General features: G+C 38.9%; 3 protein-coding genes across 10 annotated transcripts in view; 2 read left to right on the forward strand and 1 right to left on the reverse strand.

Moving 5' to 3' along the window:
- SNAP23 (synaptosome associated protein 23) overlaps positions 1-3,049 on the forward strand; it is a 37,434-nt gene extending 34,385 nt beyond the window's left edge. For all 5 annotated transcript variants that reach the window (XM_025884633.2, XM_025884634.2, XM_025884632.2 and 2 more), the window contains 2 exons: positions 431-575; positions 1,735-3,049. In XM_025884633.2, the coding sequence (XP_025740418.1) occupies positions 431-575; positions 1,735-1,800 (211 nt within the window). In that variant the 3' untranslated portion in view covers positions 1,801-3,049. The remainder of the gene's footprint in view (positions 1-430; positions 576-1,734) is intronic.
- A 3,735-nt stretch (positions 3,050-6,784) lies between these two features.
- LRRC57 (leucine rich repeat containing 57) lies at positions 6,785-11,917 on the reverse strand. 3 transcript variants are annotated; one of them, XM_073876875.1, is made up of 6 exons: positions 11,899-11,917; positions 11,421-11,526; positions 11,176-11,314; positions 10,336-10,604; positions 7,641-7,826; positions 6,785-7,230 (listed from the first exon to the last, which is right to left on the reverse strand). In XM_073876875.1, exons 2-6 carry the CDS (start codon positions 11,502-11,504, stop codon positions 7,189-7,191), a joined length of 720 nt encoding a protein of 239 aa, XP_073732976.1. In that variant the 5' UTR covers positions 11,505-11,526; positions 11,899-11,917; the 3' UTR covers positions 6,785-7,188. The 3 variants fall into 3 exon arrangements, with proteins under 3 accessions (XP_073732976.1, XP_025740412.1, XP_025740413.1); XM_025884627.2 differs by having other exon boundaries at positions 11,769-11,905; XM_025884628.2 differs by lacking the exon at positions 11,899-11,917 and adding an exon at positions 11,614-11,743.
- On the forward strand, positions 11,865-25,419 carry HAUS2 (HAUS augmin like complex subunit 2). Of its 2 annotated transcripts, XM_025884629.2 has the most exons (6): positions 11,865-12,012; positions 18,524-18,616; positions 18,962-19,031; positions 20,302-20,434; positions 21,683-21,791; positions 23,665-25,419. In XM_025884629.2, exons 1-6 carry the CDS (start codon positions 11,920-11,922, stop codon positions 23,872-23,874), a joined length of 708 nt encoding a protein of 235 aa, XP_025740414.1. In that variant the 5' UTR covers positions 11,865-11,919; the 3' UTR covers positions 23,875-25,419. The 2 variants fall into 2 exon arrangements, with proteins under 2 accessions (XP_025740414.1, XP_073732977.1); XM_073876876.1 differs by lacking the exons at positions 11,865-12,012; positions 20,302-20,434 and having other exon boundaries at positions 18,547-18,616.
- The last annotated feature ends 1,958 nt before the right edge of the window (positions 25,420-27,377 follow it).

Here is a 27,377-nt window from a genome sequence, read left to right on the forward strand (position 1 = left end):
GGCCAGAGTTTTGCAACCTGTTTTACAGCAGTGGTTCTTTAGACTTAGTGTGCATGAGTCATCCGGGGGTTTATTAAAACTTAGAATGCTGGGATCCACTTCCAATTTGATTCAGTAGATCTGTAGTAAAGTGTGAGAATTTGCATGTTTTCATGTCTCCTAAGTTCCCAGGTGATGCTGTGATCACTCGTTGAGAACCATTGTTCTAGAGTTGTTTCTTCTCCTACATGGCTTTAAGACATTGCGTTCTCTTGGTCAGTCTTTCAGTTTTTACTACAGAATGTTTTCCGAGAACGGTAACCTACCTTCCCATGGGTCTAACACTTGCTGAGGTCATTTTGGTTACTTATTTTTATGAAAACTAAATCCAGATTTAGTCCATTTTTATAATTCATCAAAAAGTACTGAATTAACTGTCTTTTTGTGATAGTATAACTAACGATGCCAGAGAGGATGAGATGGAAGAGAACTTGACTCAAGTGGGCAGTATCCTAGGAAACCTAAAGAACATGGCCCTAGACATGGGCAATGAGATCGAGGCTCAAAATCAACAAATACACCGGATCACAGAAAAGGTGAATGCTCCTTCATGCCATAGGAATTTGAGACACTTTAGTAATGGACATCTGTGCTTGATACTTGGGGGGGGGGGGGGGCAAAAAAAGAAGATCCTGTCCTCACAGGTCTTACAGTTTTGATGAGGTGGCATTTCTAACACATTGAAAAATTATAGCCAGGTCCTCCTATCTCTTGTTCATGGCCGTTGGTTCATTTTGAAACAAGGACCTTGGAACGAATTGGTTTTATTTAAAATTTCACACACGAAGCTTAGAGTCTACTCTAACCTTTGGGAGGGCTGTATTTTTTTTTTCCCCTGAGTGAATGAGTTAGCTTTTGGAGTTTTATTTTGTTACTAACAAATTAGTAAGTTCCTAAATCCTCATCTCATGAGTCATTAAGTGAAAATCAATTCTGCAGGATAGTTCTTTTGGAGTGGACACACAAAACAGGGTCCTATGGGTAAAGATAAGATGGAACTGCTATTTTTTTTTTCTTCACATGATATAAAAGATACTGAAAATGAAGTTGTATTCAGTGTTTGGATGTGCCATGGCTAAAAACCATTCTTGTTATTGTTATTTCATTAAAAATCTCAGGGTCCCTTAAAGGATGGGGTGAGTTTTTAAGCTTAGTTCTATTGAGTCACTTAATGGTGGATTTCATGGAGGCAAACAGTGGTTCATAAGATGCTTTCAAAGCTGTCCTGTGGTCAGATATTGATGTGGATGATAATACATCTGTTACAAAAATCTTGGGGAAGGTTCTTTCAGTCTCTCTGGGTTAGACCTAGAGTAGTCTCAGATAAGATCCTATGATTCAGTTCAAGGGACTCCCACAATTTCCTCATCTATAGCAGAAAGCATTCTTAATTTCATTGCATCGAAAATGGCATTGATTGTAAGATGCATCCCAGTTAAACTATGAGAAAATGTTACAGAATTCATGAAATACTGGCAAGTTCTTCTGCTAAACCTTCTGTTAAACCTTTATATATTCCTGGTTTTCCCAAATGAATTTCATGTTCTCTCTCTTCTTGTCCAGAATGAGTTTTGTAATGTGACTATGTTTCCTGCATTTTCTCAGTGTGTCATTTACTCCAGGTGTATGAAATTCAACTTTTATTAGAGGAAGTTACCTTGTAACATAATGCTGGTACCTTTTTCTTTTTTTCAGGCTGACACCAACAAAGATCGTATTGATGTTGCCAATGCCAGAGCAAAGAAACTCATTGACAGCTAAAGCTGCTGTTGTACTTCTTTACCGTGTATTCACTTCTCTAGCTCCTCCTTCAAAGTCATTATCTTTTTAGAGTTTGACGTTTTGGTTCCACGCTCTTCTCAATCAGGAGATAATGTGCAAGAAGGCCAGGAGTACGGACCCCCTATTCTTTTACGTTCTCTTTCCCTTGAGGGTACACTACTGCTCAGCCTTCCTTCTAGTGCCTTTTTTTTTTTCTCAGTCCATAGTCTTAGATTGGTTTTTGTACATCATATATAGTGTTATTTTTCATCCTCCTCATTTACTTTAGCAGGTTCTTTTGCTTTCAAGATTTGGAAGCATTGCCAAAGACAACCATGAAGAAGGAAGCTGGAGGCAGGGGGAGCACAAGGAGCAGAGACGAGAGAGGAGGTTGTTAGGTCAGTAAAACTGGCAGGCCACAAAGCAAGAGTTGCATAGCCACAGTAAAGATCTAGCTGGATTTAATTTTTTTCATTTAAGTTGCAGTTATTGCCAATTTAGGCTAATACTTGGTTTATACACAATATTTTTGTTAAACATCACAACTTGGCAACCTCAGCTCCAAAAAAATAGAATGACTTTTCTCAAAGTGGGCTTAGTTTCTGAACATTTGGTGATTTGTGTATGTACATAGACAGCGATCCCATTTCATACTGCACCATACAGGAACACTTTGTATAAATGAATGACTTTTTATTTTCACATTAGTAGTAGTATCATGGTCCCATTACCTGCCTATTAACCTCTTAAATTTGTCATTAGTCTTTGAAGAAAAAAATATGTAAATATGTATGTGTAACATGAGAATTTCTCTCTAAAGCAGGGCTTAAAATTTTTTGGAAAAGTTTGACAAAGTATATTACGTGAATTCAGATTTACCTCAATGTCAAGAATTATGTTTAGATAGGAAAAAAGAAACTTGTTTTGATCTCAGGTAGAAAAATAGATTGCTTTGAGTTTTTTGTAGCTTCAGACCTTAAAAAAGCTAGAATTTATTCTGTTTAAAAGTGATTTGGAAAATTATGCGTGTGGTTTAATTATTGATGATTGCACTATCATTCAGTTAGCCTTGTAGATTGAATTATGTCCAGAATCACACTTATTTAGATCCTGAACAGTGTTATAAGAATCTGATTGGTATTTGTCACCTTTATTTAGGAACTAGTGTCTGCACACTTCAAAGCTATTAATGTGGATTGGTTTGACCGATAACCACTGCTTGCTCTTTACAATTAAATTTTATAACTAACTGGTGGAATTGTTCTTTCAAATAGGTAATGTGTTTCTGTGACTATTTGGCAAGTGTTGGGGGCAATAATTTCATCAGCTCTTAACAAATTGAATAAAGCAAATGTCCATAAATCAAGAAGCACTCTGACGGAAAGCTGCCTTCAGCACCTTTCCCATTTTTTATCGGAAATACAGGACTTTTCTTCCTATGATTTGTCACGAGGTTCATTTTAATTATTATTAGTCTCTTACTCATTTGAGCTTTAATACACTAATGATTGAAAGGATGTTTATGCACTAGAACTACAACCCACTTACTGAAGATACTGTTAACGTGAGGACTTTCATAGGCCTTAGCAGAAAATATTTAGAGTGAGATTCAATCAGGCCCTCTGGCATAGAAATGCTGCATGCCAAAAGGAGTAGTTTGGTAGGTGGTGGTAAATGTGTAAAAGAGAGAAAGTACAAAATACTGGGGATTGTGCTATACCTAAATGCCCTTGCTTAGAACATTAAGAAATGTTTTTATCTTATGGCTAAAGATAATAGTTCTGAGGATACCAAAATGCTGCCCCCTCATAATAATTGGTTCGAAGTATAAGCTAAGGCACTCAACTGTCTGCATTTACACTCTTCCACTTGCTAACTGAGACTGTAAGCCCATTTCTGTGCCTCAGTTTTCTTGTCTGTAAATGGGGATTAATAATTCCTCCATAGAGTTGTCATGAAAAGTCAGTGTGGTGATGCCATGTAAAGAACTGAGAGCATCACCCAATAAATGTAAGAGCTTAATAAATTATAGTTGCTGTTCTTTCTTGGGTGGAGCTTTTTCGGTCAAGAATCCATTTGTGAATCTGATGAAAGACAACATAGCCTATCTCCCCAGAGAAATAGATACTAACACAAACATGAATCACGCATAAGTAAGAATCACGTATCAGTGGATCTTGAAAGCAAATCCATGGATCCCAGGTTACAAACTCTGCCAAAGCTTCTCCTACTGAGAAAGAAGAGGAATGAGGCCATAGAAGTTAGGTCCATAATGCACTAGAAATACAAGCTGTTGACTTAAAGCCTTTTCTGATTTTCTCTGGTTAACATTGTCTGGAAACTTGTTTCCATTACTTTTGAAAGGTAGTAACTGAAAGTGATTAACACAAGCTCTAGAGTCTGACCACCTGGTTTCAAATTTTGCTTTAGTCACTTACTTGTTGTATGTTCTTGAGCATAACACTAACCTATAACTAAGGAGTTCAAAAATAATCACCCTGAATTTAATTTTTTAACAGTAAGCTCCTTCTTCAAGTTTCCAGTCTTACAATGACAATGGTATTTATCCCCAATAGTTATGCCTGTTTCTTTCTTCCTTCACAATTCCTTCATCCTTTTTTTTTTAATATTTTTTATTTATTTATTTGTCAGAATGAGAGCACAAGCAGGGGGGAGCGTCAGGCAGGAGAAGCAGGCTCCCTGATGAGCAGGGAGCCCGATGTGGGACTTGATCCCAGGACCTTGGGATCATGACCTGAGCCAAAGGCAGACACTTAACCAACTGAGCCACCCAGGTGTCCCTTCCTTCATCCTTGTTACCACACTTTAGATCTTTTCATGTCATGTGTGAATTACGAATCTCCTCTTAACCCAGACATTTTATACTCAATTGCACTTAGAGTTAGTTTCCTTAAATGTTACTTTCTTTAGGTCACTGCCTTATCAGAATTCCAGGTTATCCCAATTACATTCCTAATCAGATTTGTATTTCTCGGATTGATGATATTCAAGTTCCTTACTCTCTAGTCATTTGTTTTCATCCTTTTTAATGTAGTATTTGCTCCAAGCCTACCATTTCTATAATGACTTGCTAACTTCTATTTTAATGCTTTACAGGTGAAATAAATGGCACCATTTATTGATTGCTTACTCTGTCGTGGGCACCCTGCTAAAATGCCTTTATGTATCTTTTTACCATATCCTCATAACAAACCTGAAAGGTTGGAGGTATTCACCATATTACAGATGAGCATAAATTGCTCAGATTCACAAAGCTAGTAAATGACAGACTGTGTATTCAAACCAGGATCTTTCTGACTCCAAGGCCCATGAGCTTAATATACTACACTGACTTCCAACCAAGTTCTAAAAGAATGTGGGTGACTTAGGGCTGGTGGCCAAACTAGAATATGGGTCTCCAGACCACACACAAGTTAACCAACTTCGTTATGTTAGCTCACAGGTAAGTCTGAATACTTGTGCATTATAAATCTGGGCATGTTACTTTACATAGTTCCTGCCCACAAGTAGCTCATTCTAGCAAGAGATAGATGAATATAGAATGTGGGAAGTGCTATCATAACAGATGGGGGAGCAATTCATTTGGCTTAGACTTAAAATGGGTTTTGGATAGAAGGAGCATGTTAGTGAGAAAAGACATTCCTGACTGAGCAAACAATGTAAAGGCAGTTACAGGGGAGACACTGCACTGTGGGTTTAAGGAGCAGAATAATCTGGTATGACTGGGCAGGTTAAATAAGAGTGAAGAAAGGGTATCTGGAAATAAGGCTAGGTACAAGTTGTGAAAGCTAGCAGTCACTGATTCTCAGAGATGGGGGATATTTTTAACTCCAGTTAATTAAATGTCTGGGGACATTTAAGTTGTTTACTTTAGAAGCTCTGATTTATTAGATGTTAAGCACTGATAAAGAATCTAGAGAAACATTGTTTAGACCAAAAAGATTAAGCATTGAAGTTTACAAAAAGCAAAACTCAGTTGCTAACGATAAACTGGCAGCCCATCCATCCCTCCCCATGTTGAGAAACAGAAAATAACATGGGAAATAGAGAATACGGATCAGATTTAGAATATGGATCAGATTTAAAGTCAGAGAGACTTTCTCTAACACTAAGCTGTTGTGATCTACTGACTTAATGGTTAAACTAGGTTAATAAAACAAGAACTGACAATACAAGCTAAATTGCCCTGCCAAAGGCAAAACCTCAGAACATTTGAGAGTGGTAGTCTCCGAAAGGTTCATGTCAGTAACAACCTGACGTCATCTAGCTTTGTACTTTGTTTCTCTTAATAAGCATGGTTTTAGTACTGCAAAATGCTTATCAGTCACATGAAGGCATTTCAGTACTCCTGCACCTTAAGAAACATTTCTTTCTAATCAGTTTACTTTCAAACAAAGGGCCACACAGAGGTTAAAGTTCTCCTGTCTTCTTCCTTTGAAGGATTAACACTTTTTCCAGCGGAAGTTCATTAAAAATTCTTTATTTAGTATATTCTCTCATCCAGAGAATAAACTTTATAAACATAGGTTATTTTAAAATATTGTAGCAATAGTTTTTGGATAGCTAATTTGATTAGTAGAATTATAAACGCAAAAAGGGAAAAGGATTACCAGAAGTAAGACATTATTTCTAACAAAGCTTCAGGAAAATCTTGATTATTACAACCCTTTGTATCTTACAAGTTTTGCATATATGGTTTTAGCTCTTCAGAGCCCTCTACCAGTAAGGCACATGCAATAGTAAAAAATTTGCTACTGCAGCCTTGGGGAACATCTCTTAGTGTTGTGTTGGTGCTTCTCTGACACAATACACTTTTAATCAAGACAGTCACATATTTATGTACATTCTAAATTCCAAGTATACACAGTGCGATTGAACTGATGGACTGAAATAAAATCATAAATCCTAGATTAACCATAGTAGCCTCTCACAAACTATATTTCATAAAAATATGAAATGTTAATGCAGGTGGAATGGCAACTGACTTTATGAAAGTTCATACACTGAAACTAAACATGAAATTTCAAGCTGTGATACGGAGTGATTCTGTGACCAAGCAGCATCCCTTCATTGTATAAATAGCAAATGAGCTATTGTTTTTCTTAAAGCCAGACTAATGATGGTTTTGATGGTCAACACTGTCCTTTACCCTTATCCATGACTCAAAATGGAGGACTCTTACTGTCCCTTGATTTTTTAGCTTGCTTAAGACGAGCCCTGGAAAGGGAAAAGATCATTGAAATATCTGCGGGAGTATCATCTCCTTGCTGCAGATAATCCTTGACAACAAAAGGAGCCTTTGATTCAGCCAGATTGCAAGAGATTCCATGTCAGTGTCCTGTGAGGTTCCCGTGCTCCTGGAGAACATCATGCAAACTTCTTCTTAGTGGCTGTGAACCTCTCCATGTACTAAAAATCATAAAAGAAGAATATGTGGTATTTTGGCCCAAGCAAATATTAGCCTATTTTTTTATTAGGATTTTGTGATTTTTTTTATTTAGATTTTTATTGGATATGGTCTTTTTCATCTTCAAAATCGACCTATTCTAAATGCAAATTTAAAGCACATAGCTTTGGGGTTTTTCCCTTATATTTTAATAAGACACCCATCAGAAGACAAAATGCTTTACAATAAGCTACCTGGAGGAAAAGTTACCTTGGCACAATACCGTTTGCTAATTTTTAGAATCCACCTCCAAAATGGGGAACAAATCCTGTTGACATAAACAGGATTATGCATACATCCTGTAGCTATAAATGTTCATGTGGGTTACTTCACCATTATCTCTGGAACAATGATGAAGTACACTAATACATACCTTATCATATCCTTCCAGTTCTCGAAGTTTCTTTATTTCAAAAAGGTTGCCTTCCACAGCAAGCAGACAGATCTGGGAATCACTGAGAATGCTCTGTGGCAGCATGCTGAGCTCAAGACAGTTCTCTTCCAGGCGAAGAACTTTAAGGCGAGGACAGCAAGATATCTTTACTGAGATCTGAGATATCTATTGAACAAAAAAGAATTATAGGAAAAAGTAAAAGCACTACTATAATGTTTTTTTTGTTTTTTTTTTACTAAATTAAAACAAAAACTTGCCCATTTGTCCTAGTTCTTTCTTTTACCGCCTCCATTTTCTCACCACCTACCCATTTCCAAAGCCTATGTTATCTAGCTTCTGTTACTCCTCCACTTTTTGGAAAAAGATGCTGTTTGAAGGTTACTGGTGGCTTTTTAGAAACAAAAATGTCCTAATAAAAGCACTGTTCATTGCAGAAAATTTGAGCATCACATAAGTTTAAGGAAAAAAGTTACCTCTAATCTACCACCATAAACATTTTGGTGCATTTACATTCACTGCCCATCTTTTATGTGTAAGAAGATGCTGACCGCTACACTGCCGAAGTCAAGGATTCACGGTCCTCATTCCCTATTGGTTTGACTATCATCTACCACTTTTTTGAAACTCCCTGTACCTAAATACTGGACTTTTCTTCTTTTGAATTATTGCTGATTTTTGGCTCCCCCCGCCCCCTTGTTCCTATGGACATTTTCAAGCAGCAGTCTCTAACATTGGATCTTCTTTCTAAACGTCCTCCTAAAAAGCTCATCCTTTCTTAAAGCAATCAATTCTGTTAAGACCTGAAAATCTGTGTCTATATTCATATCTGCTCATGTCTATTCCACTCCCATGTCTCCAATTTTTAATAAAACATTTCTGTTGGGATGAGTCACCATCATAATCAAAGCTTGTCCACTCAGCAGCACCACTCTTTTAGGCCCTTGAACAATTATCTTTGATTCATTCACTTCTTTTGCCCTTTAAATGCTCCAAGTCACCAAATTATATTTACTCTACCTGGTATCATTTCAGACCATCACCTGGGAAATTGTTAGAAATATAAATTCTCAGGGGTGCCTGGCTGGGTCAGTCAGTTCAGTGTCCGACTTCTGATTTCGGCTCAGGTCATGATCTTAGGGTTGTGATATGGAGCCCCACCTTGAACTCCACCTTCATCCAGGAGTCTTCTTGAGATCCTCTCCCTCTGCTCCACCCCCTGCTTATGTGTGCACGTGCATGCGCTCTCTCTAAAAAATCTTTTTATTTTTTTTAAAGATTTTGTCAGAGAGAGCACTCACGTGCACAAGCAGGGGGAGGGACAGGCAGAGGGAGAAGCAGGCTCCACTGAGCAAGGAGCCCAATGGGGGACTCGATCCCAGGGCCCTTGGGATGATGACCTGAGTGGAAGGCAGACCCTTAAGAAACTGAGCGACCCAGGCATCCCAATAAAAACCTTAAAAAATGTAAATTCTCCCCCTGAAACAAATAATACATTATATGTTAATAAAAAAATTTTTTAAGAAGTAAAATCTCAGACCCCACTCCAGACCTACTCAATCACAAACACGGAGGGTAGGGACCCAGTGATCTCTTCACAAGCTCTTCTGGTTAATGTGGTCCATGCTAAAATCAGAACAAGTGATTATAGGGCAGCAGCCTAGGTGAATGGGGTGAGTGTGCAGCTATGCAGCTAGTATTTCTTGAACAATGTTTTCCCATAAGTTTTTTTCAAATATTCACAATTTTTTTCCCCAAAGCTCAACATACAAGAATATCCATTCTCATGGAAAAGGTGAGGCAGTCTCCTCAAAGATAGACTGAATTTTATCATAATGTAAGATTACTACAATCTAGAACAGTTTTGTACAATAAAACTTGGCAGTGATTGAAATCTATATCTTTGTGGTTCAATATGGTTGCCACATCCGGCTTTTGAGCACTTGAAATATAGCTAGTGGCAACAGAGGAACTTAATTTTTAAATCTATTTTATTTTTTTTAAGATTTTATTTATTAAATGAATTTTAACAGCCATATGTGGCTGTTGTATTGGACTGTGCAAATCTAAAACTGTAGGCGCTAAAAAATTAAAGGCCACCTAGTCTCACTATGTTTAATGTTTCATCATTAAGCCTTATGTCTAGACCAAGGATTATTTCTCCAGTCAGATACATATTAACCAGAGCTTCCAAAGTAATGGAAACAAATTTCAAATATTTCAATTAAAGCTGTCTAACAATGACAGGCCAGAAAGCCTGTCAGTTATGAATTTTCAGTAAAAGCAGGACACACTTGACAAAGATGTCAAAAAAGGGACAATGAATTATCTCTTGTCCAACTCCAAGAACCTATGAGTTAAAGCCTCTTTTCCACTCCACCTGACATAGCTCCTTGCTAGGTGATTTGAGGCATATTTGAGGAGGATCTGAATTCTCCAAGATTTGTGAGACAGTTTAACTTTTGAAATTATCTCACCCCATTACCCATCCCACTCTCCTAAAAACACCTACGCAACTAATTCCATAGCACTTTTAGCTTTGAAAGTAGTCCAGCCCATGGACTATACTGCTCATCTAGCCTGATACCCAGCTCCATGACTACAGTTTAGAAAAGAATGGATTATACAGGTGACTGTAAACCCACATGATGTAGGAAAAAAACCTTAAGCTCTAGACCTGGTTCTGGTTGAGATTGAGTTCGATGACCTGCAGCTCCCCCACTATGTCAGGTATGCTCCGAATCTGGTTCTTGGAGAGATCCACCACATCCAAGTGCCGTAGGCTACAGAGCTGTGGTGGTAGTGCTCGTAGCTGGTTCCCAGAGAGGCTCAGGGTCTTGAGGGCTGCCAGTTGCCCAAAGGTAGACGGTAGTTCTCTCAAGTGATTGTTGTTTAGGCTTAGCATCTCTAGTTTTTTCAGATTGCATAACTCCTCAGGAAGAATAGCTGGCAAAGAAAAAAATTAAAAACCTGAATCTGATACAGCTGAGACATACCTTAGACAAAGTTTAGAAAAACTATATGGCCACCTTATATGCCTCCTACTGATACACATAAAATTCCCACATGTGCCATTTTTAAGTATTGCATTTTACCAACATAGTCTTCAGAAAGTGAGGGTGCCATCAAAATACAGGCAAGTATTTATGTGTATATTGGGCTCCTTTTGTAAAAGGACCTCTGCAGAATCCGATAGCAATTTTGTGGCATTTGTTAGGCCCTCCCCTTCCCATTACACCCCCCTTTCTAAATTAGCAGCAAAATTAGCTCTGTTTACATTACATCCCAAAGATGGTCTTCCCTTTCAAGTCCAAATTAAGCCAGTACCAATCATTACACCACCAGAGGAGGCGTGTAGATGTAATTACAAGAGATAGGTTCAAGGACTCTGATATCCTCCTGCGTCTTGAGCTCTCAGTACGGTTTCATAACAACAACAAAAATCAGCTTGTAAGAGAAAACCACCCTTTTTAACAGCTGATCACTAGCAAAAGCTTCCCAGGCGCAAAAGCCATACTCAGTTTGTTGTTGTTCAAGGAGAGGCTCTTCAGCAGAGTGAACTTTCCTATAATCATAGGCGGTAGGCTCTCGATCTTGTTGTTGGACAAGTCGATGGTCCTTAGATTGCTGGTCAGCTTCTGCAACTCTGAGGGGAACTGGAGAAAGGGGTTCACAGCGCGGAGAATTCCTCACCGATTAACTTCACCACCCCCGCCGTCCCTCCCCCTTTAATTTCTCTGGTCGGTCCCCTCCCAGGCTCACCTCGGTCAGCCCACGGTCCTTAAGCTGAAAGACACCAGTTTTCTGCGCGGTTTCCACATGAGCACGGAGGGCACTGTTTCCCATTCTAGGGCCGCGGCTCAGGTCCCTGCAGGAAGGAAGCGCAGCTGTCACCGCTCAGTCCAGGCATCCAGCCACCCCATCCGCCTCTCGGCTCTCATGCCCAAGCTGTCACCTGCCGACGCCCAAATCTTGGGGACCAACTAAAAGTGGCAAGGAAGAAAGGGAAGAACAACCCGACCACCAGGGCCAACAGCTTTTACAGCTGTTCCGAGGCCTGACGCCGCTGGAGCCTACGAATGATCGGGGAGCGCGGGACTCGTCTCCTACCCCTCAGCTCACAGCCGGCTAAGCAAGGGAAAATCCTCGGCCCGCGCTCGGCCGGGATGCGCTCCCCGGGCTTCCGCCCGGACTGAAACGCCCTGTGACGTCATCGATCCGCGTCGCACGTTCTCCGTACGTTTCACTCGCTTATCGCGCCATGGCTGCTGCCAACCGTTGGGATCCCGCGTCCGCGCCAAGTGCTGCCGGGCTGTTGCTAGGCCATTTCGTAGCTTCGGGGATGGTCACTCAGGTGCGTGGGCGGCGATGGCGACAGAAGATGGCTGTGAGGTGGTGGTGCTGGGTGGGGGGCTGTGCTGGAGTAGAGGCCGATGGAGGCCCTTCCAGGCAACAAGTAGCGACGGTTCTGCAGTGGTTGTGCCAAAGCGGGGCTCTGAGTAGACGAGTTTCAGATGTCTGCGGGCGATTTATCCTGGGTCAGTTCGTGAGAGATAATAAAGATCAGTCTTCTTCCGCTTTTTCTCACTCAGTGATACCGCCTGTATATTGTAATGGGTGGGGGGTTGGGAAATACGGGTAAGTGTTAAAACACAAACGTTCCCAAACAACGCTTGTTTGTGTGAGGTATTGAAGCCTATTTGGGGCGGGAGACGCTGAGTACAGGAGAGCGTCAGGGGAAGCATTCAACTTTAAAATAAAGTACATATATAATACTTAAAAAAATAAAGAAATTTTTTAAAATGTTGAGAAAGACCCGAAAGACCTTGGAACGTGAATGCAGGAGGGGAGTAATTATCAGAGAAGAGGCAGATTAGTCTCAGAGGTTGTAGTTTTAGGAGAAATTAAAGATATGAGGGAATAATGGAATCCAAGTGACAAGTGAATGGGGAAAGTGAGATGGAGGGAAAGAAATTTTGAGATAACGAGAAAGTTGAGGATTTTCGCTAAAAAAGAAACGGAGAAGTAGAAAGGTAAAATCATACGCGGAGATTAGCTGTATGAACACGATGGAAGATTTATGGTAAATACATAACTTTGTATACTTAGAAGAGTCATTAGAGAATTGTACCTTACACTGTTTTTGTTTGTTTGTTTGTTTTACAGATTTATTTATTAAAGAGAGAAAGAGGGTGGGGAGGGGCAGAGGGAAAGAATTTCAAGCCGACTCTCCTTGCTCAGCTGAGCAGGGGGTGGGGCTCTTATACCAGGACCTTGAGATTAGGACTTGAGCCGAAATCAAGAGTGGGAGGCTTAACCCAGGGAGCCACCCAGGCGCCCCTACTGTACACTATTTTTAAGATGAAGAAAGTAAAGGGGCGCCTGGGTGGCTCCGTTGATTAAGCCTCCGCCTCTTGACTCTTGATTTTGGCCCAAGGCCCTGGCCTGGAGCCCACCTGGGGGGGGGGTCCACGCTCAGCAGGGAGTCTACGATTCTCCTCTCCCTCTCTGCCCCTCCTGCTCACTTGCGCGCGTGCTTTCCCTATCTCTCTCTCTCTCTCAAATAAGTAAATAAATCTTTTTTTTTAATGGAACTAAGGCCTAAGGAGACCAAGAAATTTACCCAAAGTCAGTCAACCAGTGAAATAGATCACAGAGCGCTCCCTTTTCTGACACATTGTATCATCTCTAAGATGAACTGTGATAGATGATACTATGACACTATCTTGAAAGAGTTTAAACTCCTGATGAAGAATTCTTGTAGATTAGCCGAGGTTCTAGTAACCAGACCTTAAAGATTTTGGCGGGGGGGTACAAATGAATGCATTGGAAAATAGGCAAAACCTAACTATAGCACTCCCCCAGTTCTCACCTTCTCTTATCTCATGTGTTTTCTTCCTACCAAATCACCTGGTAGTCTCACTGCATTGTTTAGTGCTGTAACAAAGTAATTTGGTAAACTCATACTGTAAGACATTTGGGACTTATCCCTCTAGAGTGTATTGGTTTGAGAATTAAACACCTAAGAGAATTTTGACATTGATAAGTCAGCTGTTTGTTGGGGTAGAAGTTGTTTTGAAGAGGCTCTTCCTAGTGTCCAAGTGGCACTAATTAGACAGTTATCTATTTTGCCTCAGGTAAAATCTGCCAATCCATAGCTCTTTAAGACCATCTTACAATTTTACTACACAACTAGTCCCAATGAGGAAACTTCACAGATTTGTAGTATGATTTTACTTTAAGCAAACTTTACATATGAAAATCTATTTTTATTAGAAGGATTTAGCATTGGTTCTTTCAAAATAATGTTATATGATCTCTTTAGTCTATCCCTTAAGTGCACGTCATCCCATTTGCATTAAAAAAATCAAGTGATGCTTAAAATTGTAATATGATGCAACTCTTCCAGAAAATATAGCTTGTTTGAGTTTTGTTTTGTTTTGATCTATATCCATTAAGCAATGATTTAGTGAAAGAAAGGTATAGGTAACTCTCTGTAGGATAAATGGGGTATTTGTTTGTGCCCTAGGACTGCTTTTTTTTTTTAAAGATTTTATTTATTTATTTGACAGAGATAGAACACAAGCAGGGGGAGTAGGAGAGGGAGAAGCAGGCTTCCCGCGGAACAGGGAGCCCTATGTGGGGCTCGATCCCAGGACCCTGGGATCATGACCTGAGCTGAAGGCAGACGCTTAACGACTGAGCCACCCAGGTGCCCTGCCCTGGGACTGCTTTATTGGCCTTACATCCTATTTTTCTGGCAAGCTTTAGTGAGTCATGATAGCTCAATCAAATACATATACATACACTATATAGAGATATATATATAGACATATATATAGTTTACATATTTATGTGTATGTTTATACATTTATATATATAAATCTTATTTTCTCAGTGTGCCCTGCCCACCTCTATATCCCCTCCCCCATTTTATTTTATTTTTATTTTTATTTTTTTAAAGATTTTATTTATTTGACAGAGAGAGACACAGCGAGAGAGGGAACACAAGCAGGGGGAGTGGGAGAGGGAGAAGCAGGCTTCCTGCTGAGCAGGGAGCCCGATGCAGGGCTCGATCCCAGATCCCTGGGACCATGACCCGAGCGGAAGGCAAACACTTAACGACTGAGCCATCCAGGCGTCCCTCCCCTCCCCCATTTTAAAGCCTCTGCTTTTAATTTCTCTGCTACACTGTTTCCCTTTTAATGTCCCTCGGCTAGAATTCAGTATGAAGTAGAAAGGACAAAAAAGAAGAAAGGATGCCCAAAGACACAAGTTTATACGTATATATATTTTGTACACAGTGTTATCAGGATTTTTATATTATACATAAAAGTCTTGGATTTCAGCTTCTTGTGCCTAGCAACAGAATGAACAGAAACACCTTAAACAGACTCCCTTTTCAGGATCCTTTCATTTTCAGTGTCCCTTTCCTGGCATGTAAATTATATAATATATAATAGCAGTAGTCAACGGTAAAAACTTTTCTGTATTCCCCAATCCTAGCCTTTTTTTTTTTTTTTTTTTTTTAGATATAAGGCTAAGTCACAATCCTCAAGTAATTAGAATTTCTATTTATTAGAGAAATTTGGCTATTCTTTCTTTCCTCTCTCCTTTTGGCTCTCCCTTGAACATTGTTATTTTCCATTGGTTTCTCTTACATGTTCTTGGCTAAGCTCCATTACCCTGCTGTTGAACCCAACAGTTTACTAGTTTCCATGTGTATAGTTAAGATTAGCATATACACAGGGAGGGTTGAAGAGATGCCAGAGAATGAGTAAGTTACAGTGAGAAATGGGAGATGTTTTACTTTTCATTTACCTTCTACCTAAGAGCAGAAAAGAAGAGTAAAAGAGTTATGCAGATATGATGGAAATTCAGTAGATTAGATTCATCCTTATTTCAGCCATGATATGTATTTATAGAATGAAATTAAACTAATACATTGCTCCCCCAAACCTCAATTTTGCCATCAGTAAAGTATCTTGTGTTATCTTCCTCATGGCATGACGTATCTATCTGTCCAGTCACTAGGGCTCCTCAGAGTCAATGTTTTTTTTTTTAAAGATTTTATTTATTTGATATATTGAGAGCACAAGCAGGGGGAGTGGCAGGCAGAGGGAGAAGCAGGCTCCCCACTGAGCAAGGAGCCCGATGCGGGACTCGATCCTAGGGTCCTGGGATCATGACCTGAGCCAAAGGCAGACGCTTAACCAACTGAGCCACTCAGGCGTCCCCTCAGAGTCAATATTGACTTGACTTTATCCCTAATACCCCATATCAACCAGGATTTATCCATTTCATCTCTCCAGGGATTCACATCTCTGCCTTCCTTTTCCTTTTTTAACTGCTACTGACCTAGTCCACATTCTCATCTTCTCACCTGGAATGCTGTAGTAGCCACTTGTCTAAATATTCAACCTCCAGTCCTTTCTCTCACCTAGTATTTTTGTTTGTTTTTGTTTGTTTGTTTTATGTTGTTGGCTAGTTACCAGAGTGATGGGTTTTTTTGTTTTTTTTAATAGATTTTATTTATTTATTTGAGAGAGAGACCGAGAGAGAGAGAGAGAGAGAGAGAGAGAGAGAGAGAGAGAGAATGAGCAGGGTAAGAGGCAGAGGGAGAAGCAGACTCCCTGTTGAGCAGGGAGCCCAATGGGAGGCTTGATCTGATGCGGGGCTAGGTTCCAGGACTCCAGGATCATGACTTGAGCTGAAGGCAGACGCTTAATGACTGAGCCACCCAGGCGCCCCAGTGGCGAGTTTTTTTGGTGGTAAAATGCTCATAAAATTTACCATTTTATCCATCTTAAAGTGTACGATTCAGTGGCATGAAGTACAGTCACAATGTTGTGAAACTATTTTCAAAACTTTTTTATCAACCCCCGGGAAAACCCATACTCATTAAGTAGTCACTCCCTATTCCTTACTGTCCCCCCAGCCTCATTAGTTTTATTTTCCATACTATCCCCATTTACATTTCTAAAATATATATTATATATGATCATGTTACTTCTTCACCAGGAAACCTTGAATTACTCTCATTTCCTGCATTATAATTGCTTGTCACAGCTATCAAGATCTTCCACGATTATGTAGGAAACTATGTTTTCAGATCTCATCTTTCCTTCCTTTTCACATATATGTTAATACTAGAATACCTTTTCCTTCTCATCCATCCTTCAATCTCGATTGTCTAACTCAGTAAATGCTTATAAAATTGGTTATCTTTGGTCAGCGAATTTTTGCTATTAAGGACCAGAGGGTAAGTATCTGAGGCTTTTAGGTCAATATGGTTTCATCTAGTCTATTGTAGTATGAAAGAAGGCAGAGATAATAAGTAAATGAATGGGAGCAGTTGAGTTTATTCTGGATCCTGAAATTTGAATTTCATATTGTCTTCCTGTGTCATAAAATACTGTTTCTTTTTCTTTTTTACCCAGCATTAAAAAACTATAGAAACCATTCTTAGCTTATGGGCTGTACAAAAACAGGCAGTGGGCTGCATTTAGATCATGGACTATCATTTCCCAACCCTTTGCCTATAAGATCTCTAAAGATCTCTAAATGTGCTAATATTCTTGAAAAGAAGAAGAGGATACAGAAAATTATGGATCAAGCCAGGGGATGAACAATATTCTTATTCTGAAGTAACCTGCAATTTAAGGAGGCAGTATATGCAAGCAATATTTTGCATAGAATTACAGGATAAAAAGGAGCGGGTAAGCTTTTTAGAATAATTCCACCTGGACAGAACATTCCTTTAAGAGAGTGAGTATGTGAAAAGAGACAGTATGAATGAGTTATAGCCAATAGAGGTCATTTAATGAATCAGATAAATGATTCCATGGTGGGAAAGTATTTAATTTTAGCCCCAGGAAGGTCAGAAACTAGGTTTTGTTGATTTGTGTAGGAGTAATTCTCCAACAACCTCAAGCTCATCCTTCTTAACCTTAGCCTTCTCTGAGAGCTGTCCCTAATTCAGAGGTATTGTGCAGAGTACTTTAGGAAATAGGACAAAGTGATTAAGTCATGTTTCTTTTTCTCATTTTTTAAAATATTTGGCCAAAGGATTTGTGATAGTGAATATTTAGTGCTTTTTTTTTTTTTTTAAAGATTTATTTAGGGGCGCCTGGATGGCTCAGTCAGTTAAGTGTCTGCTTTCAGCTGGGGTCATGATCCTAGTATCCTGGGATTGAGCCCCCTATTGGGCTCCCTGCACTCTGTCTCTCTCTTTCTCAAATAAATAAATAAAATCTTTAAAAAAAAAGAATATTTATTTGAGAATGAGAGAGCACGTGCAGGCTGAGGGGCAGAGGGGGAGGGATAGGAAGAGGGAAAGAATCCCAGGCCGACTCCACGATGAGCATACAGGATAATGCCAGGCTCTTATCTCAGGACCCCAAGATCACTACCTGAGGCAAAACCAAGAGTCTGATGCTTAACCCACTGAGTACTCAGGTACCCAGATAGTGAATATTTTAAAAACAGGAAATATGGGGCGCCTGGGTGGCTCAGTCATTAGGCATCTGCCTTCGGCTCAGGTCATGGTCTTAGGGTCCTGGGATCGAGCCCCACGCTGGGCTTCCCACTCGGTGGGAGGCCTGCTTCTCCCTCTCCCACTCCCCCTGCTTGTGTTCCCTCTCTCACTGTGTCTCTCTCTGTCAAATAAATAAAATCTTTAAAAAAAAAAAAACCAAAAACATAAAAACAGGAAACATACATTGCTACTGTTAAACTCTACTTCATTTTTCAAGGGCAGTGTTGGACATAATAAATCCTCATGTTTTAAGCCCATAGATATGCTATTCCAATGCACACAAACTTTTTGTGACACACTGCTGCTTTCTCTGTTCATTTACCAATAGGAGATGTTAAGTATATCCAAGAAATCAGCTTCTTACTTTGCGAACTTCTCCAGACTACAGCAGATCACAAATATTCAAGCTGAAATCTACCAGGTAAATTATGTTGGACTTTTTACTTCCTAGTTCTAGTACAGGAAAATAAGTTGATTCCAGCAGCAGTTCTCTTGCACTTAGAACATTGTCTAGCATGTAGCTGGATAAGTTTTTACTTATTTGTAGTAATAGTTATAGTAGTAGTTAGTAGTAGTAGCAATAGCAGCAGTAGGGCTTGAACACGAAAATGAAAATCTTTGGTAAATCCCCTGGGCTCTCATAACGAATCCTCCTCTCTCCCGGCCTCAATATTCATGGGTTAAAGACTATGCCTTTTTTTACTTAAGTTTAAGCCTTCAGGCAGCATTCTACGCGAGCTGAATGTTATTTTTCTTCTTAATTTAGAAAAACCTGGAAATTGAACTTTTAAGACTAGAAAAAGATGCAGCAGATGTTGTTCATCCTTCCTTTTTGGGTAAGTAATTTGATGAAATGGGTAATCATTGGAATTTCAACTTTTTCTTGGATTACCTTAATCATACATTATGATACACCATAATTTTTTCAGGTATTGCCCCAAAGCTAATAAAGTCTTCTGTGCTCAAATAGAAGTCCTTTTGGTTTGACTAGTGCAAATAGCATAAAAAGTGACCCAGGTAGGAGCTCCTCCAATTCAGGAAAGCTTGAAGACAAAGAAAGGCTAAGGAACTTTCCAGATTAAAGGAGACTAGAGGAACTCAACAGTCAAAGCACAGTGGTCATGGATTGAATACTTGATTACGGATTTATTTTACTATAAGGGATGTTATTGAGTTACTTGGTCATATGTCAATATGGATTGTATTAAATACTGGTAGTATTGTACCATTGTTAAATTTTCTGAATTTGATACTTACGGTTACATAAGAGAATGTTCCTATTTGGGGAAATACAGGCTGAAGTTTTAGGGGTAGAAGTTCATGGTATCTACAACTTACTCTTAAATGGGTCAGCAAAAATACATGTATTGAGTATGTGGAGAAAGAAATAAAAATGTAGCTAAATGTTAACAGTTGGTGAGTCTAGGTGAAATGTATGTGGGAGTTCAATGAAACTTTTCTGTAAGTTTGAAATTTTTCAAGATAAAAATTTAAAAGAGTCAGTTGGCAGCCATTAACTGAATTCTGGGCAAAATACTGAAATAATCAGAAATAGCTTGTAAGACATGTTTATTTTTTAATTTCATGTAGAATGTTAGAGGCAGAGATGAGAAAAGAGATTTTATGTGAAGAATACGACTCTGGCTATAAAAACTGAATTAGGGGGTGCCTGGGTGGCTCAGTCATTAAGCATCTACCTTCGGCTCAGGTCATGATCCTAGTCCTAGGATCGAGCCCTGCATTGGGCTCCCTGCTCAGCGGGAAGCTTGCTTTTCCTCCCACTTGTCTTCCCTCCCTCACTTGTCTCTCTCTGTCAAATAAATAAATAAAATCTTTTAAAAAATAATATAAAAACTGAGCTAGGAGTAGAGTTGAATAATGTAGACAAAGAATTTAGCACTGGATTTGGTGTCAGCAAGCAAAGTAAGAGAAAATCATTGAAAGCAAAGTGGTTTTGATATTAAAGATAGCAAAGGGGAGATATTTAGGAGGGAAATGGATTAATTTTTGACACTGGTAGTGTCATACCAAAGCAAAAAATAAATTATTAGTGATTTTGAAACTTGTCATATTGCTAACTATGATTACTGTTTTTGGTTTGTATAGCTCAGAAATGTCATACTCTGCAAAGCATGAATAATCATTTGGAAGCAGTGCTAAAAGAGAAGAGGTCCCTCAGGCAAAGACTGTTGAAACCCATGTGCCAGGAAAACTTGCCTATTGAAGCTGTTTATCACAGGTTAAACTAAACAGTAGAAACTAATGGTTCCACATATTTCCTGCGGGTATTTTTTGTTTAGACTAGTAGTTATTTCATAGTGCAATTCATTAAACAATATATTAGTTACTGTTAACATTTTTAATGCTGATACATACAACCAGAAAGAAAATCTTATGCATTTAAAGAGTGAAGCTGTGGTGAAGAAAAAGACATTCCTTTTGCCCAGTGTGTTTTGGGAATGATGTAATGGCTTCAATGAAAGAAATTAGATCAATAACATATAGTAAGATGGGTAAAAATTATTTTTATTATGTATAGACCATTTTCTATGAAGTTAACTTATTGTTGTGTTAATGTTGCCTATATGTAAAAATTCTCTTAGGGAGTGTAAGCAGGGAGAGATGAAAACCATGTCAGCTAAAGGAAAAAAAACCAAATGAGTTGTGCTCTCATTTCTGTTGTTTGTATGCCTCAAAACCTAGGGCAAATGATTGGTTTTAGCCTCAGTTTCCCAGTCCATAGAATGGGCATGCTTTCTGTTGCTCTTTTCCCCATACGAGTATTCCAAGTATAATAATAAACAATAGTAAAGAATCAAACATCTGGGGATCTGATTGCTAACTTTCTCCACCAGTGCCTCACTTGCTGACCCTTAGCAAATCAGTACCTCTCTTAAGTGTCAGATTTGTTATCTTGTAGTAAAAGAATAAATGTAAAAATTCCTTCTTGTGGATATATTCAGTTACCTATTCAGTATAGTAAGATACCATTAATGTATATGTTATACATTATATATATCAGAAGAACTGCGTAATGATTTTAAAGCATTTTGCAAATGCGAAGATTCAAAGTGGTTTTAGGTGTAGGCAGTTTCAGTCAAGTACATTCTTCTTATTATCTTCACCCTTCATGGAGAATGAGTAGATTGAAATGGAATGAGATTTAATCTAGGGAAATTACTTATATGAGAAAATTACTATTAATTATTAATTAGGTTTAAATTAAGTTTTGCTAATATTAGGTTGGATACCAGATATGATTAGTGTTGTCTCTCTTTTTCTGTTTGGATGTTGAATTAATTTCTGCTTAGAGTGAAAGAAAATGACATTTTTATCACTGGTATTTCCATGAATGCAGAAGGGTTATTATTGGCTCACTGGGTTGATTGTAATTCTCTTATCTTGTATTAAAAGTCCTAATTGAAAAGAAAAAAAAGAACACAAAGTAACTAAAAAAAAATAGTTGACTTTTTTCTCCCTCTTGTAGCTACATGGTACATTTGCTGGAATTGGCAGTAACTTTCATTGAAAGATTAGAAAACCATCTTGAAACAATTAAAAATATCCCTCATTTAGATGAAAATCTAAAGAAAATGGTGAGTATTAACAGTAGCATTTAAGTATCTCAACTCCTTTACATTTGGCTGTCTTTAGTTCTTTTATACTAGAATCTCAAATGTGTGATCTCTTTAACTTTTTTTTTTTTTTTAAGAGAGGGAGAATCTTAAGCAGGCTTCACACCCAGTGCAGAGCATGATGGCAGGGTTTGATCTTACAACCCTGAGATCATGACCTGAGCCAAAATCAAGAGTTGGATGCTTAACCAACTGAGCCGCCCAGGTGCCCCTTTGTTTAACTTTTTTTTTTTTAAAGATTTTATTTATTTATTTTTTAATGATTTTATTTATTTATTTGAGAGAGAGAGAATGAGAGACAGAGAGCACGAGAGGGAAGAGGGTCAGAGGGAGAAGCAGACTCCCTGCCGAGCAGGAAGCCCAATGTGGGACTCGATCTCGGAACTCCAGGATCATGACCTGAGCCGAAGGCAGTCGCTTAACCAACCGAGCCACCCAGGCGCCCTGTTTAACTTTTTGATGGCAAATACTCTAAATAAATTATTTTTAAAAATTAAGATGGCTGTGCGCCTGGGTGGCTCAGTCGTTAAGCGTGTGCCTTCGGCTCAGGTCATGATCCCAGAGTCCTGGGATCGAGCCCGGCATTGGGCTCCCTGCTCCGCGGGAAGCCTGCTTCTCCTTCTCCCACTCCCCCTGCTTGTGTTCCTTCTCTCGCTGTGTCTCTCCCTGTCAAATAAATAAATAAAATCTTTAAAAAAATAAAAAATAAATAAAATTAAGATGGCTTTTTTATAGCTTTTCTAGAAGTCATTTTATATTGTTTTATTCCAATATTTAATAAATATGTGTTCTCTTTATTGTTCAAGGAGTTATGCTATAGGTATCAGGAGAGAAAAACAGATATGACCACTCCCTGCCCTCAAATTCTCAAGATTTAGTGAGCTCTCAGATACTCTCTATTTTATAATATTATTTTTGTGCAATGGATACAGCAGAGAATTATAAAGAAGATGCTATCTATTAAGCAAAGAAAAGGGAGGGTTTGCTTCTACTTTAGGGAAATTGGGAGTAGAATGCGGGTAAGAATATTTCAGTAAAGTTTTATGTGGTAGTTAGTAGTGAGCTGAATCTTGAAAAATCAGTGAAATTTGCATCAGAAAGAATAGTTTAGCCCAAAGCAGCAATGTGAGGAAAGACATGAAAATTAGCATTGGCTGTTTTGGGGAAGAGTGGTACTCCATTTTGGCCTCAGGTGATTCCTACACCCATTAAAGTTTGATAGACTGTAGGTTAGAGGACTAGGCAAATGAACCAAAGTCAGATAAAAGATTTAAAGCATAGGAAAACAAAAGATTATGTAAACTTTGAGATTTGTGATGTCAAATTTCTAGAATGTGTCTGCTCTTTGGACAAAGTAATGAAGTAACTAGCTTTGGTGACCTGAGGGTGAGGAGGATCAAGAAATCAAAAAGCTAATGACTGTTTTCTGACATGCCTTCCACAGAGAGTAAATCTTTGATCATTGCTGAATTGCAATTAAATCATAAATAAAATAAATTAAAGTTTGAGATACTGAATGTACATTCAGGTGGAGATATTCAGTAGACAAATGTGGGAAAATTTTAGGAAGGAGGTAGGTTTTACAATATAGATTATGGGTCATCTTTGAGATGATGATTGAAGACAAAGGAGAGGTGAACTCATAAATAAAAAGCATGTTCTGTAATAAGTGGGGAGAACACAATTTTAAGAAGCCTTTGTGTTAAGGGGCTAGAAAAGGTCAGGTGTGAACTTTTGGTATAACCATTTTGCTATCATAACCATTTATGATATAATAATGATGTATTGATGACATGTAATTTCTCCTATTTTCCCCTTCTTTCAAACACTACAGAGCATGGCATTAGCAAAAATGGATATGTTGGTGACTGAAACAGAAGAACTGGCAGAGAATATACTCAAATGGCGAGAACAACAAAAGGAAGTTTCCTCTTCTATCCCCAAAATACTAGCAGAAGAAAATTATCTTCATAAACATGATGTTACAATGCCTTCTTTACTTTTTACTTCTAAAGTTCATGTCCAAACTGTTAATGTCAAGTGATTGTCAACTGTTTATTTTTGCCTAATTATATGTAGTCATGTGAAGTCTATTTCTAGCCAGTTGTAATATGGGCATTTATAGGCTCTGCTGCTATTGAAGTACTAAGATTCCAAGTTCACTAAGACCAAATTGAGTTTTCCTTTGTTTTTCATATATTTTCATTCTACTTTTAAGTAAAACTCTTGAAAATCAAATACAGCTATGACAGTTTATTAACATGAGTACGTTAGCCATATCTCAGACAGCAGACTCTATTATGTCTTCTTTTTAAATGCTTGTTTCTGAATTAGAAGAGTCTTATTGCAAGTGAAAGTATGTCGATTTTTCCTGTGGGATAGTTACTAAGTGTATAGAAAAGAGCAAACATAACAGGCCTGACTACTATCCTTTGAAAGGCTTGCTTACAAAGTTGGTCCTTGCCTGGCTTCTAGGAATTTAGATTTCAACAGGGTTCCTTCCACTATCACCGATGAGTTGCTCACTATGCCTGAAGTGTTTGTATAATGTGGTTTGTGCGGAACACCTTTCCTTCTGGGAGTCTAGAATTTTGGTACATGTTAAACAGAAGATACCTGTGTGGCTAACCCATGATAATAACCCTGGGCACTGCATTTCTAATGACTTTCATGAAAGACATTTCACACGTTACACCTTAGTTGCTGTGAGAATTAAGCATATCCTGTGTGACTTCACTAGCAGAGGACTCTGGAAGCTTGTGCTTGGATTCCCCTGGACTTTGTCCCTTGCACGTTTTCCCTTTGCTGTTTTACTTGGTATGCTTCTGTTGTAATAAATCATAGTCATGGATACAGTGATACACTGAATCCTGTGAATCCTTAAAACATCAAACCTCAGGGTGGGGGTGGGGTGGTCTTCAAAACCCTGACATGTGAAGAAATTCCTGAGGGTGTTCACTGGCAGCCTTAAGGATAGGCAAAGAAGAAAGGTAGAACAAAGAACAGAAAAAGGCACGTTATAGTAAAACTTTTAGACATTTACCTTACAAAATGCTCAGATATTTTACCTGAGATTATTGTATATATAAAAGAGCAGTACATTGGGGCACCTGGGAGGGTCAGTCGGTTATGATCTCAGGGTCCTGGGATCAAGCCGTGCATCAGGCTCCATGCTCCCTCTCCTTCTGCCCCTCCCCTCTGTGCTCTCTCGCACACCCTTTCTCAAATAAATCTTTTTTTTTTTTTAAGATTATTTATTTATTTATTTGACAGAGAGAGACAGTGAGAGAGGGAACACAAGCAGGGGGAGTGGGAGAGGGAGAAGCAGGTTTCCCGCAGAGCAGGGAGCCCCCCAGGCAGATGCTTAATGACTGAGCCACCCAGGTGCCCCATAAATCTTTTTTAAAAAGTGGTATAATAACAGTTCCTAATACTAAGCCTCAGTATGTATTCATTTGTATCAGTACTGTAACTACCTCTGGTTATTTTCAGACTTAGTGTATTCTTTTGCTTTAAAAAAAAAAAATGGAAGCATCAGTATTTTTATGCGTTGCATTCTCTGTCATCAGGGTTCACTGATCCTTTTATTCATCACACTTCTTAACATGAGAAGACCTCAACACAGTGAGTAAAGTAGTTGTTCATAAGGAAGCAAGATCATTGCCAAAAAACTGCCAGAACAACCAGGGATCATGTTTTGAAGTCTCCTTTGCTGACTTTTATAAATTGGATATAGAAGACTGGCCATAATATCTTGAACATTACCTAATATTGTCTAGTCATTTAAACAAAGTTTTAGTTGTAGTTCAGAAATTTCTTCAAACCCAACCTTGGTTTCAAACATCGTAGTATGTTTTTTCTTCATGTGATTTCCTATATTTGTGTGTATATATATTTATATATATATCATGTCGCAAAAATTGATATTCCTGGTTTTTTGTCTAGTAGTCTTTTTCAAAATAAAAAAACCTGTAATTTGTAACTAAAATTTTCTGGCCCTTGTCTGAATCCTATGTGATAGATTATATAGTGTCTGCTGTTAAAGTATAGCCACACAGGCCTTTAGGCTGTCTGACTCAAAAGCTTGAGGTAAGTTAAGACAGGTCTACATAGGGGTGCCAGGGTGGCTCAGTTGTTTAAGCGTCTGCCTCCTGATTTCATCTTGGGTCATGATCTCAGGTTCATTGGATTGAGCCCTGCGTCGGGCTCCACGCTCAGAGGGGAGTCTGCTTCTCTCCCTCTCTCTGCCCTTCCCCCAACCCCTCTCTCTCAAATCTTTAAAAAAGACAGGTCTACTTCAAAGAGAAAAGCTAATTTAGTACTACAGTAGCGTCAATAAGTGCTGATCAATTTTTATTACTACTGAGCTTTTAGATGTGGATACTAAAGCTCTGGAATGTCTAGGTGGGGGAAGGTCATCAAGAAGATGTGACCACCAGTAGATCTGTGAGCTGGACCCCAGCAGTTAGAAGCTCCTCACCCTCTCCCCTATCCTTGGAATGTGGGTTCTACTTGCTTTCCCCACTCCCCAAAGCTGCCCCAAGGACATAGCCTTGATAGAGCGATGTGCTAAGACCATCTGGATGGTATACATGACAGAACCCAGTTAAGGCCTCCACATATAAACTTCTAAGATTTGCTAGATGGATTTGGGGATCTACTCATCTTGTAGCTTCCCAAGACAACCCTCATAAAGTTCCCTTGCTTATTAAATCTGCCACCTACCAACCTGGAGGAGCCAGCCTCTTTCTTCAGTCTCATCCTGCCCAGTAAATACAGGGGCCAATTTTAAGTTGCGCCTGGAAAACTCCTGAGGATCTTGTGAACCAACACTGAGGTATGTGAGATGTGTAAATTCATTTCCAGTATAATAATGATGCCACTCTGGGGCTCCTGGGTGGCTCAGTCAGTTAAGTGTCTGACTCAATTTTGGCTTAGGTCATGACCTCAGGGTTGTGAGATTGAGCCCCACATCAGGCTCTGCACTGGCCATGGAGACCACTTAAGATTCTCTCCCACTCCCTCTGCCCTTCCCCTCACCTCCTCTCAAAAAAAAAAAAAAAAGTCACTGTGAAGAATATTCTGGAGGAATTGAGATGCTACCTAGTTTTTCTAGCGTTTTTCTTATTTTGCTCCTTTATCTATGACTATATGTTCTTTCTAACTTCTTAAATATGAGTCTCAATTTCCTTTTCTCTAAATGGAGATAACAGTGCCTACTTCATGGATTCTTGGGAAGATTAAATAAGATAATACATGAAAAACCGTTCCTAGTACATAATAACTGAAAGTCCTTGTTGTTATTAGTTTTAACCAAAGTAGAGTAGATGACTTTGGTAACTCCCAGTTCCCTTTCCAGGCTATTCTTTTTATTCCTTCAGACACTCAATTAAACAAGCAAGAATTGGATATAGAACTTAGCTAAAGAGGCCTTTCTGGATTCCCTGAAATTTCATTCTTTTTATTCAGTCTCATTCTTTTGGATGTGGCTGTCCAGTTTTCCCAACACCATTTATTGAAGATACTATCCTTTCCTCATTATATATT

This window comes from Callorhinus ursinus, unplaced genomic scaffold (assembly GCF_003265705.2).
Source record: "Callorhinus ursinus isolate GAN/ISIS: 27379988/994484 unplaced genomic scaffold, GSC_fseal_2.0 scaffold25, whole genome shotgun sequence".
Classification (NCBI taxonomy): domain Eukaryota; kingdom Metazoa; phylum Chordata; class Mammalia; order Carnivora; family Otariidae; genus Callorhinus; species Callorhinus ursinus.